The sequence below is a fragment of the Eupeodes corollae genome, chromosome 2 (assembly GCF_945859685.1).
Source record: "Eupeodes corollae chromosome 2, idEupCoro1.1, whole genome shotgun sequence".
In the NCBI taxonomy this organism is placed as follows: domain Eukaryota; kingdom Metazoa; phylum Arthropoda; class Insecta; order Diptera; family Syrphidae; genus Eupeodes; species Eupeodes corollae.
Window position 1 is genome coordinate 141,766,468 of NC_079148.1, and position 13,390 is coordinate 141,779,857.

Below are 13,390 nucleotides of genomic sequence, written 5' to 3' on the forward strand. Positions count from 1 at the left end.
AAGTATTCCTTATGTAAAGTAGATTTGTATGTATTGCCCATAATTAAAATTAGATTTACTTAAAAAAAACAGAAAAAAAACAATTTTTTGAAAAATGTAGAGGATATTCTATGTTTTTTCAATCCCCGACAGAACTGCGACTTGGTTTTTTCGACAAGTTCAACATGTTGTCACTCCTCTTATTTCCCAGAAAATTTTGTGCTACAAGGCGAAAATCATCCCAGGCTTTTTTTCCTTACCTTCTAGAACCAAGTCAAAGTTGACATCTTTAAATAAATCTTTTATCTACGAACCAACGAATATGCCTTCTTTGACTTTAGCCTCACTTAATCTTGGAAATGTTTGGCAAAGGTATTGAATAGAAGCTCCATCTCTGTCCATTGCCTTTACGAAGTTTTTCATGAGTCCTAGCTTCGTATGCAAGGGCGGAAGTAACACCTTTTGTGGATCAATTAGAGGGTCATTTTTGACATTTTTCTGCCCAGGTTGAAGCGACTAACGATGAGGCCACAATTTTTTATTACAATCCTGTTTTTAATCACGACTGTCCCCTTCACAGATTAAGCGTGTAGTCTAATTGCAGTTCAAGCAACAGAGCTACGAATTTCAAATCCCCGCAGATTTGGCGTTCTTCATATTTAATCCGCAGCAGAACACTTTTCATATTTTAATAAGACTCCTTCACATGAACCGCGTTACCAATAGGAATCGAAGGTAAAATATTTCGGTTATGTAGCAACACAGCTTTTAAACTAAGCTTAGAGCTATCTATGAAAAGTCTCCATTCACTCCGTTTACACGTTACGTTAAGGGCTACCATCATAGCACTGACATCATTGACACCCTTTCCCCTTCCTGATGATTCCATTGTTGCAACCTCGAGCTTAGAAGTTCTGCTTTGTTCTTGGGAATTTCTAAGTCCCTAACAAGATCATTCAGCTTGTGTTATCCGGTATGGCTGTGACGATGTGCTAGGTACTTCGAATTCTGACATTGAAGAAATTGTTGGTGAGAAGGTGTAGGTGTTATTTCTTGTTTGTCAATGTGAGGGCTTATTGGAATCGGATGAAGATCGCTGTGTGGCAGAGGAAGAGTAGCCGATGGTACATTTGCATACACTATATAGTATTCTTCTTTTTTTTAGAAAATCCCTTGCCTCTCGCAAACACATGTGTGGAGAGGCTGAAATAGCAATCCGTTGCATGACTAGTTGATTCTCGCCACTGCATTGGTACTGCGAACCGAAATGATTTTTTTCTTTCACTCATCCAATTTCACAAATCTGTCGCACATGCATTGCAACAGAAATGCGGACCCCAGCTTTTATCTTGATGTTTTAAGTAGTAGGAAAAGGCCTCTTTTATTGTCGGCAATATGGAACATCTTTGCTTACAAAATACCACTTCACCGCAAATGTTGTCGGGATTATTCACACATTTTCGTGACATTTGTCAATTTAATACTTTTTTTTTTAAATTTTAACACTTAAAAACATAGCATAGAACACTAAAGCACAATATATTTACCATTAGAAAAATGCAAAGAACGGTATAAATCAAAATACCGAAGTTTTTAAAAGATGGCACATGTAAACTTCGGCGCGGAAATATTCGAACTAAACTCATTCAAGTGAAGCACATTTTTATACGGGTTTTTAGTAGTTGATTGATACATCTGGGGAATTCCAACGCTCGTTTCCAATTAAGCCTATACTTTTATTGAAATGGGGAAATATGTACCCTTTTAAAGGTCGTAAGCTTTTCCGAGTATAAACTTTCAACAGGTATAAAAACCGAAAGTCGATTGCAAAATTTATGGCTTTATTTTAGTGGTTGGTAGTGCAGGTAGTTCCAAAACAAATTAATTACGATAAAATTCAATTTTTATTGAAATTAAAATTTTATAATCTTTATTATTTTAAAACAATTATAAATTGTGGTACTAGACACAAAAATCAATTTTATAGGGCGTTGTTTTAAGCGTTTGGCAAGAAAATAACCAAAGTAAATATAATGCGAGCTGCAAAAATCACTAAATCCGAAAAATGCAAGTATGGCAAAAACTTAATCCAAAAAATGACTACTCAAGTATCTAGCATTGGAATGCCAGTCAAAATTATTCCGAATACTATTTCACTGTAGACCAGTGACAAGTTGAAGACAAGAGATCTTATATGATTATATGGAAGAGATTCGATGACAAAAGGGAGCCCTGAGGAACACCAGCATTAATTTTTGTAATTTTAAACTTTAAATCATCTAATACAATGGATACCTGTAAAATAGGTTATATGCAAAAGACTAGCCAGTGGTTTTGCCAGCGTTGAAGGACACCTCTTCAGAACAGTAAGAAAAATACTATCCGGGCCAGTGGATTTGTTAATGTCAAGGTCTTTAAAAGACTGCTTCAACTTCACGAGTGCAAAAGAAGATTTGTCCTATGATATCATTTAAATTCTCAAGTACAGGAAGACTTATAGTACTCTCTGAAAGCTTACAAATGGAGTTTCATTAAAAACGACGGTTGGAATCGAAGATGACGCGGTATTTCAAAAGACCTAAAATGTCTACTTCCTTTAAGACATTGTAGTATTTTTCACTTTAATTTTTGTTCTTGATACTCGAATATGACCATTACAGGTCCTTCTAGCTTGTTTAATCTTATTTCATTTTTCCTCTGTGGGCCTTTCAACGGAAACTTACATCTTTAGCCCTGATAACTTCCTTACAGATGTGATAGGATATATTTTTCTCTATTCGGGATAAAATGTTTCATTCCCCTAAGAATTAAGTTTGTAATCATATCTGCACTGGAGTTCACATCACTATTGAGGAAGCAAAGTGACCAGTTATTTTCCTGCAGAAGTCATTGATGCCGTCCCAAAGGGGCTTTCGCATATTGCCAAACGGTTCACATTAGAATCAGAGTTAAGAAACAAGTTTAAGTTGTTGATCTGAGTTTTTTATTGAGTCAGGAATTAGTTTTGGTTTATCGACCAGTTGAGTTCATTGATTTAACTCTAAAGAAAAGTGTTATCGAGTCACAAAAGCGAAGCTAAGAAAAATGGTGCGCCTGCATTGAATTCACCGGTAATGACGATTTCAGTGTGAGGATCATAGAGGAAATATATTATCTAGAGTCCCGACTTAATGGGTTTGCTCTCTTTCGGCCTACAAGCTAAATTGGGAGGATATGGTCCATAAGGATAATCATGTGTTAGTTGTCCCGTGCATTTCTTATGGGACCAAGCCATTTTGAATGTAGTTGTTATGGAATTTGTGCCCATATTTCCTCTATGGTGAGGATATTAACCACCAATTCTTTGAATAAAGTGGGATAGAGTATCGATAAACGTTAACATTTCAATTTATGTCCAGATTTTGACTTCAATAAAGAAAACATGAGTAGAGGATGTTCTTATTTTTCTTGAATTTTAACCACATGGATTCCTTCCAACGACCAACGATGGGACATTTTTTTTTTTTAAGAATTAAACGAGAGAAAATCAAGTCACAACGTGAATATGCTCGGCTCTTCAAAATGAAACCAAATTAGTACAAAAAGATGCCAATTTAGGGTAAATTTCTATGAAAATTAATCACAATAATGTTTATTTTGGTGCATGAAACTTTCAGTATAATAACAATAAATGTTTTGTTTATGTATAATAAAAAAATTTGTTCAATGTTTTTCTCTCAGTGTATCCATTTTTCCTCATTTATTGCTCGATAGATACTCAAACTGATTCAAGACAATTAGCGGCACATGTTCCTCCAACAAACTCCGCGGCAGTTTCCCAATTCGTATGAATTCTTCTAGATAATGAATCGTTGTGCTACATTCCAATCCGATTTCCTGCTTCGCACTAAAAGAAACTCTTTCTAGTAACAACTTCCATAAAATTAGATACGAAAGCAAAACTTACCTCAAATTAGCTTCGACCAAAGAAGTCACATACTGACACAAGTATTCAATGTACAAATAGAGCACATCCCGATGGAACTGATTCAGAACAGTCTGGATGCCAATTATCATTGCCACGCCATCGATGTGTTCCTTCGCGCTCTTAGCCATCAGCATGTTGAGGTTTTTCGAGAATTGAAATTTCATCGAATACGAAATGGTGAACATGAAGAGGAACAGTGAAATGTTGTGGGAGTTCTTGGTCAGGACGAAAACCTGCTGCATTGGATCGTAGTTTCCACTGAATATCAAATACGCATTCAGCTCCGCGAGTATCTCTTTTTCCGGTTTCGATTTACCGTCGATCTGTTGTGATTCTTGAAGATCGATGAGAAGGGATCTGTAAAAGAGTTTCAAGCTATTTTTAAAAAATTCTTGAAAAATTTAACTTCTACAAACTGATTGAGGGCGTCCAGGGAAGCTTCCAGATTCTTCGAGTTGAATTTGCAACTCTTGTTCAATTCATATGCAATCTGCTGTCTTAGAATTTGTTTATGGCCAATTTGAAGCAACCATTCGAGAATAGTTGGCCAGACTTTCATCCATCGTGTTGTGTAATTAGCATAGAACTTTGTGGGATTCTTGACAAACATCTTATCGTCGAGTTCTTTGGTCAGGGAGGCCAGCGCCTCTACCCACATTTTGTCAGTGGCGATATTTGTCTGCATTTTCTCGAGATTTTTCTGCAGATCCGATATGAACATGTAGGAATACAGTTTGTCCAGACCCACCAGGCCAGCTGGTCCGATTGCCTCACTGACTTTGATGAAGAACCTCGAGTCGAGGATTTCTTTGTGGGTCTTTTTGTCGTACCACGTTGCCTTCAAGTCCAGATATATCGTTGATTTGGGGTCGGTGGTTTGGAGGATTTCCCGAGCCAGGCGGCCAATGAAATTATTCGAAGCTGTGTCACCCGGGGCTGGGGGGAAGTTGGGTATTGGAATGGTGGTACTTTGATATGACGACTGCCAGTCGAGGACTTTGCTCCTCAGAAACGCATTACACTCCCTCTCGACGTTATAGTTTATGATCCGTGACATTTCCTGTTGGAGAATCTTGAGCCCATGGATGTTTAAATAATCCTGGATGTACTCGAATGATCTCCGATAACCATCCATGATCTTTGAGAGCTGGAATAGTTTATCCTCCAAGTCACTGGTCTTGCCCTTTGGACCAAAGATGAGTCCAGCATTCAAGGCGTTTGCCAAATTCTTCACAAGTTCCTTTCGGATTCCATCCTCGAGCAGCTTCTTCGGGTCTAGTTCTATGACTCCCACGAGGGTCTTCTTCATCATAAGAATTCCCTCGGTAAAAGTGGCAACGGAGAAGGTCAATTTCGACACTGCTTGACGCTCCTCATACTGCGCATACTCTTTCAGCTTGTCCTTATCCAATCGAGTTGGAATCTCCTTGATTACCGACGTCTGCATCTGGATAATCTCTGCCAAGATACTGAACATAGTCTCGGGTATAATTTGGACAACCTTGCGAATATAATTGGCCAACTCGGTGCTGTAGTACTTCGAGACTGATACAAGATCTTCACTCTTAGCCTGGTTTATCCTCAGAAGGGGAATTTCGAGAGCACTGGCTAGCTTGAGAAAGGTTGCCCTAAGCTTAATCACCAACTTTGGTTGTTTCTTGATGCTCTCCTGCATGATTGAAGTGTACTCTGAGTCGATTGTCCTCCAGGCATAGCTCAGATCACTGATCAGCTGGATGTTGATCAGAACATCTTCCTTAATGTTGATGACTTGAATCATACTCGTGAGGAACTCTCGAGTCTCATGGAGATATTGTTTGATTTGCATGTTCGATTGAAGATTATGGAACTCTTGGACATCCTCGAGAGCTTGGATGATTTGAATTATCATCCTCCCCGACATGTTGGGGTTGTTGATGTTTAAATTCTTCACCTTCTCGCCAATATCAGCAAACCACTGCTTCAAAGATGGATTCTTCTCGATTTTCGATAGCGGACGACTTCCTGAGAATGCCTCACTCAATTCATTGACCCGATCAAGAGCTTCCTTGCGGAAATTTTCCCATCGCTTCTCCTTCTCATTGATGAGGTCTTTTAGAATTTCTTTGACAATGAGTTCCAAATTACTGCAGTTCAAGAGCAACTGGAAGATCTTGGAGTGTTTGAAGTCACTCTCAGTCTGGACAAGCTCACAGATCTGTTTGTGGCGTTTGCCAGATGAGAATTCGAGTATTGGCGAACTGGTGTGCAGAATAAACCAACGCAACACGACGTTGCAGTCTCGGATCAGAGCGATGATCCTGGTTTGGGTTTGAAGAGTGAAGCTCTCTGTGAGGACACCGACTTTGAGGATCTCGAAGGTTTGCAAATAGACCTTCTTTAGTTTCTCCTTGTGAAGCAAACAGAAGCCCTTCACAGAGTTTGTCTCGACAACGGGGCTTAAGGCCGCTTTGGCTGCTTTGAAATGCTCCCAGGCATCGACCAGATTCACCGTGATTCCCATATACACAGGGACAACCCAATTGTCGGAGAAGAATTTGTCAGTGATTTCCCGCATTTGGGCAACCTGGTTATGGATAATTTTCGGAGAGAAATAGAGGCAGACAAATAGCATTCCAGCTTGGTTGGAGAGGGCTGTGGAGCGATGATCCGGGTGGGGATATGTAGAGATTTGGTTATAGATATCATCGGAACGGAGACGGCCGACAACCATGTCCACAAAGGTTTGATCAAAAGTGAAACGACTAAAAAAATGACAATGAAACAAAGCGAATAAAGAAAAAGACTTGACCAACCTAAAGAAGCTTTCGGGATAGTTTGGGACAGGCTTGGCGTTGGGTTGAGTGGAGAATCCAGTGGACCTGAGAAGTGTGCAGACATCGTCGATGTTGCTATCGCCGTGATTTCTAGCAGCACTGTACCGATAGTAGGAGATGAGGAGGCGTTCCCTGATTACCCCAGGTATATGGAGATCGAGAACAAGGAGGATCACACCGAAGAGGTACAACGATTCACACTGAGAATCCGAGTTTTGTTTACCTTGCATGTGAAGCTAAAAAAACACTTACCATAAGTTGCTTCCCTTCTTCATCTTGCAACACTGATTCAACTGTTTGTTGAATGTAGTAGCCTCGATTTAGTTCTTCTACGAAATGCTTCAAATCGGAGGCATATTGATGCGTGCTTTCGAACGCCAAATAGAATCGGGTCAGAAGTTCAATGTAGTTATCTCGGAATTCATCATCAAGATCTTGAAGGGCCTAATAAGACAATGAACACCGGGAAAAGCTTTATACAAACTAGGGAATTGCTTTAGACTTACTGGATTATTTTCGATTTTCTTGTCCTGAGCTTCGGCGATTCGTAGGTAACTAAAATCTAAAATAATATCTGCGTACTTTTGTTGGTCTGCTTTAGATTCCAATCTATGCGAGTTGGTAATTGAAATCAATTAGAATTTTTCAAAACAAAGATGAGACATACTTAAAAACATCGGGAATGTAATCTTTCAGTCTTAGGATCTCGGCTATGATGGAATTGCCCATGGACACAATTCGGAGCAGGTTTTGTCCACATAGATTATTTTCGGCTAAGAATTCGGTCATTTTTACCAATGAGCAGAAAATTAAACTATGAAGTGATAAAACTAAATACAAAACTTTTTGTAAATAAACAAATTTCTGATAAATAGCAATTGACAGTTCTCTGTTGAGGAATTTGTTCGATACTCGTAACCACTTACAGTAGGGCAAACAAGTAAACTATGAATTTTCTTTAAAGATTTGAATTTCGGACTTGTTTTTAGTTTCTTTGCTCTAAATCTCGAATCCTTGTTTAAAAAAGCGATTCTTATTAAAACACTTTTTTAGCAGATAAAAACTATATGATTTATTGTGTTTTTCAATACAAAAATAGATCATCTTAAATTAAAGAAGTATCATCCCAACAATTTTTGGAAATTTATTTAAGGAGCCAGTTGTAGCTATCACTAGGCAGGTTCAGACAACATAAGGGAATTGAAAGCAAAGCAAATTTCTAGTATCTGAATTATGTTTTTGGTAGCTTTTGTACGGTAAACTAAAGGTAGAAGTTAGGGAAGTAAAGTTCTGAGTTCAAAGTTTATGACACTTTGAAAACTAACTAGTTACTTACTTACTTAAGGTGGCGCTACAGTCCTGTGTGAACTAGAGTCTCACCCAACAAACGTCTCAATCTAGCTCGGTCTCTACCTAGATGTCTTCAGCTTCGCGCTTCAAGTTGGGTGAGGTCACTTTCCACTTGTGCGCTCCACCTGATTCGCGGTTTTCCTCTACTGCGCTGTTCTGTGGGTGTGGATTCGAAGCCTTTTTGGGCCGGTGCATTAAAAAAAGTAACTTGTTGCCTTGTTCAAAATGTACGTTCAACGCAAGCAGTTGACTGCAATTAAGTCCCTTATGTTTTCTGAACCTGCCCATTGGTGTTCATCATTAAAACCAATAATTGGAATTGTATTGTCGGTTATAACCATCAAGTCTGTCATTGGAATTGTACAAAATTGAGACACAAACCAGTGGAACGCTTCGTTTCATTTACTGTGAATGAAACGACATAATTAACGAATATTCGTTCATTCGTTGTTCATTAGTCGCTGGTCGCTCTCGTGTAAATAGTCTTTACAATTGCAAAAAAAAAAATCCAAATCCAGCCACAATTATAGGTTCCTTAATTTTGAAATAGCATATTTGCCATCCATCATGTACTGCATATATCACTTGAGTTATACCAGAACTTGTAGATCGATAAATCATTGTTTTTTCTTTAATTTCGGTTTGCCGAAATCTATCGAAAATTATGAATCTACATTGCTGTAATATTCAAACATGAATAAGACCCTTAACATTTTTTTCAACTCAAAATTTTACTTTGAATTTTTGTGATTTTTAGTTCTGAGTTCTGTCCGTTCAATTTTTTAAAATGAATTGACAGGTGAAAAAACAAGAATGCGTTTGCTCAAAAATATTTTAAGCTTTATTTTTTCAGTTTTGTAAAGACTTTTCCAATAAGATTTTTTTTCTTTTGGAAATCTGGCTATTTTGACAGCTGTCACTTTTTACGCTGTGAGTAAACCTGATAACAAAAGATACATGTTTCAACAATATTCAAAAATTGTTGAAGTTCACTACAAAAATGTTTAACATTTTTCATTTGTAATTCGCAGTATTGCAAGAAAAATTTGGAAAGTGATCAAAACTAACTTTCCAGATCTTGTGATTTAGCACATTTAGACTATTTCTATGGGGCTTAGTAACGGATAAGTGTTATGTCTATGCTATGTAATCGATTCAATACCTTTAAGACAAAATTCTTAATGTCTTAGAAGAAATACAGCCCCGAATGTGCAAAATGAGCTTGGAAATTTTCATAAAAGGATATGCATCATAATTGTAGTAGTTATTTGGGTGATATACCCATCCATCTTTTTATTCTTTACAACGAAATAATTTTCTATTGAGTTCTCATAAAAATACTTCTTATTTTTAAATATGGAGCCTAATTCGAAAAATACATCTTTTTTTACGTGTAATAGGAGACTAATTTGGTACACAACATTTTCATCTTATTTGTCCCAAAATGATTTATTCTCACATTCAAATCATAGGTGGCGCTAACTGTCAAATGTCAAATCAAAACTGACACTTTTGTTTCACGTCACGTCTCATCAGCGAAGCGAACGGCAAACTTTTCACTTTTCGTCTTCAAAAAGTTTGCTTTCCACTAATTCAAAGCAGACGTCGTGTCACTACATCTTCATTGCGGCTAACAAATCAATCTCCGAATAAATACCTTTATAAACCTTATTACCTCACAATAAGTTAAAGTAAGTACAAAATTCTATTCTATTTACAAATAACTTAATTTGTTGTGAATGTTTTTATTGATAAAAATAAGAAAATCAAACTCAGCGTGGTGTTTGGCGGTGTCCACGTCAACAGTGAAATTTCTCCATTCACCTTAAGTAATTGTCTGTCTTTTCCTCTTTTTAGAATGTTCAAATTCGGACTTCTTTGCATTGCCCTTTTGGGATTGATCAACTGCTGCCTTTCATCTGAAGATGAGACCAGCGCGAGACTTTTGGTCTCCAAACAAATCATGAACAAGTATTTGGTGGAAAAGAGCGACTTGGTCGTGAAGTACACAGTCTACAATGTTGGCAATGGAGCTGCAGTCAACGTGAAATTGGTCGACAATGGATTCCATCCAGAAGCTTTCGAAATCGTTGGAGGTCAATTGAGTGCCAGCGTGGACCGTATCGCACCTCAAACCAACTACACTCACGTCGTTGTTGTTCGTCCAAAATCCTACGGTTACTTCAACTTCACAGCCGCCGAGGTCACCTACAAGCCAATCGAAGAAGCCGAGAAGGTAATTAATAATCAATTCAACGTTTTCTACTTCCAATTCTAATGTTTAACTTTTCCTTCTTTAGGTTCAATTGGCCATCAGTTCAGAGCCTGGTGAGGGTGGTATCGTCAACTTGACCGAATTCAACAAACGTTTCTCATCTCACTTCTTCGATTGGGTTGCTTTCGCCATCATGACTTTGCCTTCTTTGGCCATTCCATTGGGATTGTGGCACTCGTCAAAGAGCAAATATGAAAAATACAACAAGAACAAGAAACATTAAGTGCACGAAGCATGATTACACTTTATGTAAAATTGTTTCTGTCGTAGTTCTTTTTTTTTAATTTTTCAATTTACAAAACCAACAAGACTCGTGTGGGAGGAAGGAAGAAGGTGCTCTTCTCACTTAATTTTTTGTTCACTCGTGAATGAAGGAGCAACATCTTGGAATCGTTTTAGATTTGTCCTAAGACGCTGCGTCAAAATATGATTTCTTTTTTTTTATCTTTCATACAAAACCGCTTAGCATTTAAATTATTTTTTCGATGGCGATAAAAGCATTTGTATTAAAAATAATAAAAAAAAAAACAACTTCAATCGAAAAACAAGAATTCTTTTGTTTTATTTCTATTTTATTGGATTTAAAAAAAAACATACTTTTCTTTATTAAAAATGTTTGTATGAAAAGGATTCTTTGAATAACCCAAAATTTAAGGTTCGATTATAGGTTTTTTAGAGAGGAATCATATAAACATTGTTAATTTAGTTATTAAATTAAGCGAATTTAAAATTGGTAATACCAACATTTTTAAAAAGTCTTTCAAAGGAATTTTGCAGGCACAAGGGACTATTTTTGAAAGGCGGCTTCTGTGTAAGATCTTTCACGTTGTATATTAAAAAAGAGACTACATTTTATGTAGATCAATTAATTGGTTTGACAACCGTAATAAGGCTGTTAGTTAAATTATTACTTTGAATGTTAAATGAAAAAAACTTGGTCACCTAAATATAATATAAATTAAGTAAGTACATATATTACCTCGTAAAATTGACATTATTCAACTCCCACCAAGCCAGAAACGTACGCAAGTTTAGAAAGCAGTTTCATAGAGGACCGAATATTGGGTCAAAGACTAGGTGGTTCGTAATAATTTAAGGTTGGCTATGAGACCCACACGAAGACAAAAAGGGAGCCAAGATTTAGTATTTAGAATTTGCATAGTTAAAAAGAGAGACGTTTTTCGGATTACCAGGAAGTTTGTTGATTTATACTTGTTTTGAAATCTAATGCTCATAAAAAATATAGGTAGAGTTTTTTTTTAAACTATTTTAAAGAGATTTTCGGTTTAAAATTTTATAAAAATTGAATTTAGATGAAAAATATGAAACCCGAAAACTCTTTTAAACTATAGTTACTCACTTAGTGATTTTTCCAAATGTAATTGAAGACCTACCATCAAAAGTGAGGAATTCTATATTTTTGGCTATAGTTTGTAGATCCCTGACATGACTCGCAAACAGGAATAGGAGAGTTCCAAGTCACTAACCGTGGTTCTTTATAGACTGCGACATCTATTTTTGTTTGTATCAATGGCGGATCCAGAGGGGGGGGGGTCGTAGGGGTCATGCCCCCCCTGGGAGATAATTTGTTTGCTTTTTCGTAGGAATTCCCTTCAATTCAACACTTATCGTATTGCTTTAATGGATATGACCCCCATTATATTTTGAATTATTTATTTTTTGTATATAAAAACAACATTTATATTTTACTTCCTTAAACTTTGTTGCTAAAAGTACTACTTTTTACTGGAGATTGGACCAGGAACATAATATAAATCGGATATTCAGCCCTACTCCAAGGGGGGGTCATATGAGCAAAAAAATTATACAGTTGAGTTGTATAAGTAAAGATTTCATTTAAAGATTTATTAGTAATTTAATGACATTCACCAAAAAGTGGTTTGCTGTCAAAAACAAATGAAATTTTTATTTGCGCTCAATTTAGAACTTGAAAAAACTTTAGTCGTGCTTTAAATTATTTTCATAAAAATTGTTTCTAAGAAAAAGAGCAAATATTTAAGTTCTTAAGAAGAAACCTTGAATAAGAGATCACCAATTTTATATTAAGTTGCATTTGAATTCCTTAAACTAGCCTTCAATTTTATTATTACACAGGAACTATATAGCAAGTTTTGCATTAGTAAACAATTTCAAAATAGAGTTTTTAATCAAATATGACATTACGACAGTAGAGAAGTCGAAAAAAGTGGGTACCTCGATTCGTTCCGTCTGTCTGTCTTTCCTGGCCCCTACAGTCCAAACAAGTCAAGTTCTGGTTGAAATTAAGATTTTCGACTGATTAGTGTAGGAAGTTTTTATCATTTCATTAATACAAAAAATAGCAGCAGTCCCCACACAAATTTTTTGGTTCAAACATGTGAATTTTCTAAAACTTTCTCAAAATGTTCTGTTCTTATTTTGGATTCTTTCTACAACAAAATAATAAAACCACACTTTGAATACTGCCCATCAATTCTGTTTCTGTGCAATCAAGAAATGATTAATAAGCTTTAACTTCTCTAAAATAAAGCAATGCGAAGAATTTTAAAGTGCAATATTTATACTCCAATCGCTTATATATTAGATATGTTACTGTGGCTTAACGTTGAATAAAGAATTTTAATGAATGTTTTACTATTTTTCTTTAAAATAAAACATAATTTAATGCCTGCTTATCTTTCTCGTTTCCTTACTATTTAGTTAGGTAATGTTCAACCATTCTTTCTGAGAAATAATTAAGACTTCCGCATTCCATTTGCAAGAACAAGTGCAGCCCAGAATAGTGTTTTCTTTAAAGGACTTCGAATTTTCTACAGTTTGCCAAATGATTTAAAATCCGAAACCAATTACAACAGCTTTAAAAAGAACATTATACATTTAGTTAAACTCCAAAATTGGTAATATTTATTTAATTTAATTATTATTAAATTATATATTTGTCATGAAATTATTTACATCTTGCTCTTTTTAAACACGCAAAATAGATACGAAATCATCCAAGAT

General features: G+C 36.2%; 2 protein-coding genes across 2 annotated transcripts; one reads left to right on the forward strand and one right to left on the reverse strand.

Annotated features, from left to right (window-relative positions):
- Window positions 1–3,569: 3,569 nt before the first annotated feature.
- LOC129946295 (WASH complex subunit homolog 5) lies at window positions 3,570–7,639 on the reverse strand. Its single transcript, XM_056056427.1, has 7 exons — window positions 7,430–7,639; window positions 7,269–7,371; window positions 7,015–7,206; window positions 6,742–6,962; window positions 4,363–6,690; window positions 3,926–4,303; window positions 3,570–3,865 (listed from the first exon to the last, which is right to left on the reverse strand). Exons 1-7 carry the CDS (start codon window positions 7,549–7,551, stop codon window positions 3,715–3,717), a joined length of 3,495 nt encoding a protein of 1,164 aa, XP_055912402.1. The 5' UTR covers window positions 7,552–7,639; the 3' UTR covers window positions 3,570–3,714.
- Window positions 7,640–9,644: 2,005 nt separating this feature from the next.
- On the forward strand, window positions 9,645–10,938 carry LOC129945337 (translocon-associated protein subunit beta). The gene is made up of 3 exons (XM_056055011.1): window positions 9,645–9,803; window positions 9,970–10,348; window positions 10,413–10,938. Exons 2-3 carry the CDS (start codon window positions 9,971–9,973, stop codon window positions 10,608–10,610), a joined length of 576 nt encoding a protein of 191 aa, XP_055910986.1. The 5' UTR covers window positions 9,645–9,803; window position 9,970; the 3' UTR covers window positions 10,611–10,938.
- Window positions 10,939–13,390: the final 2,452 nt, after the last annotated feature.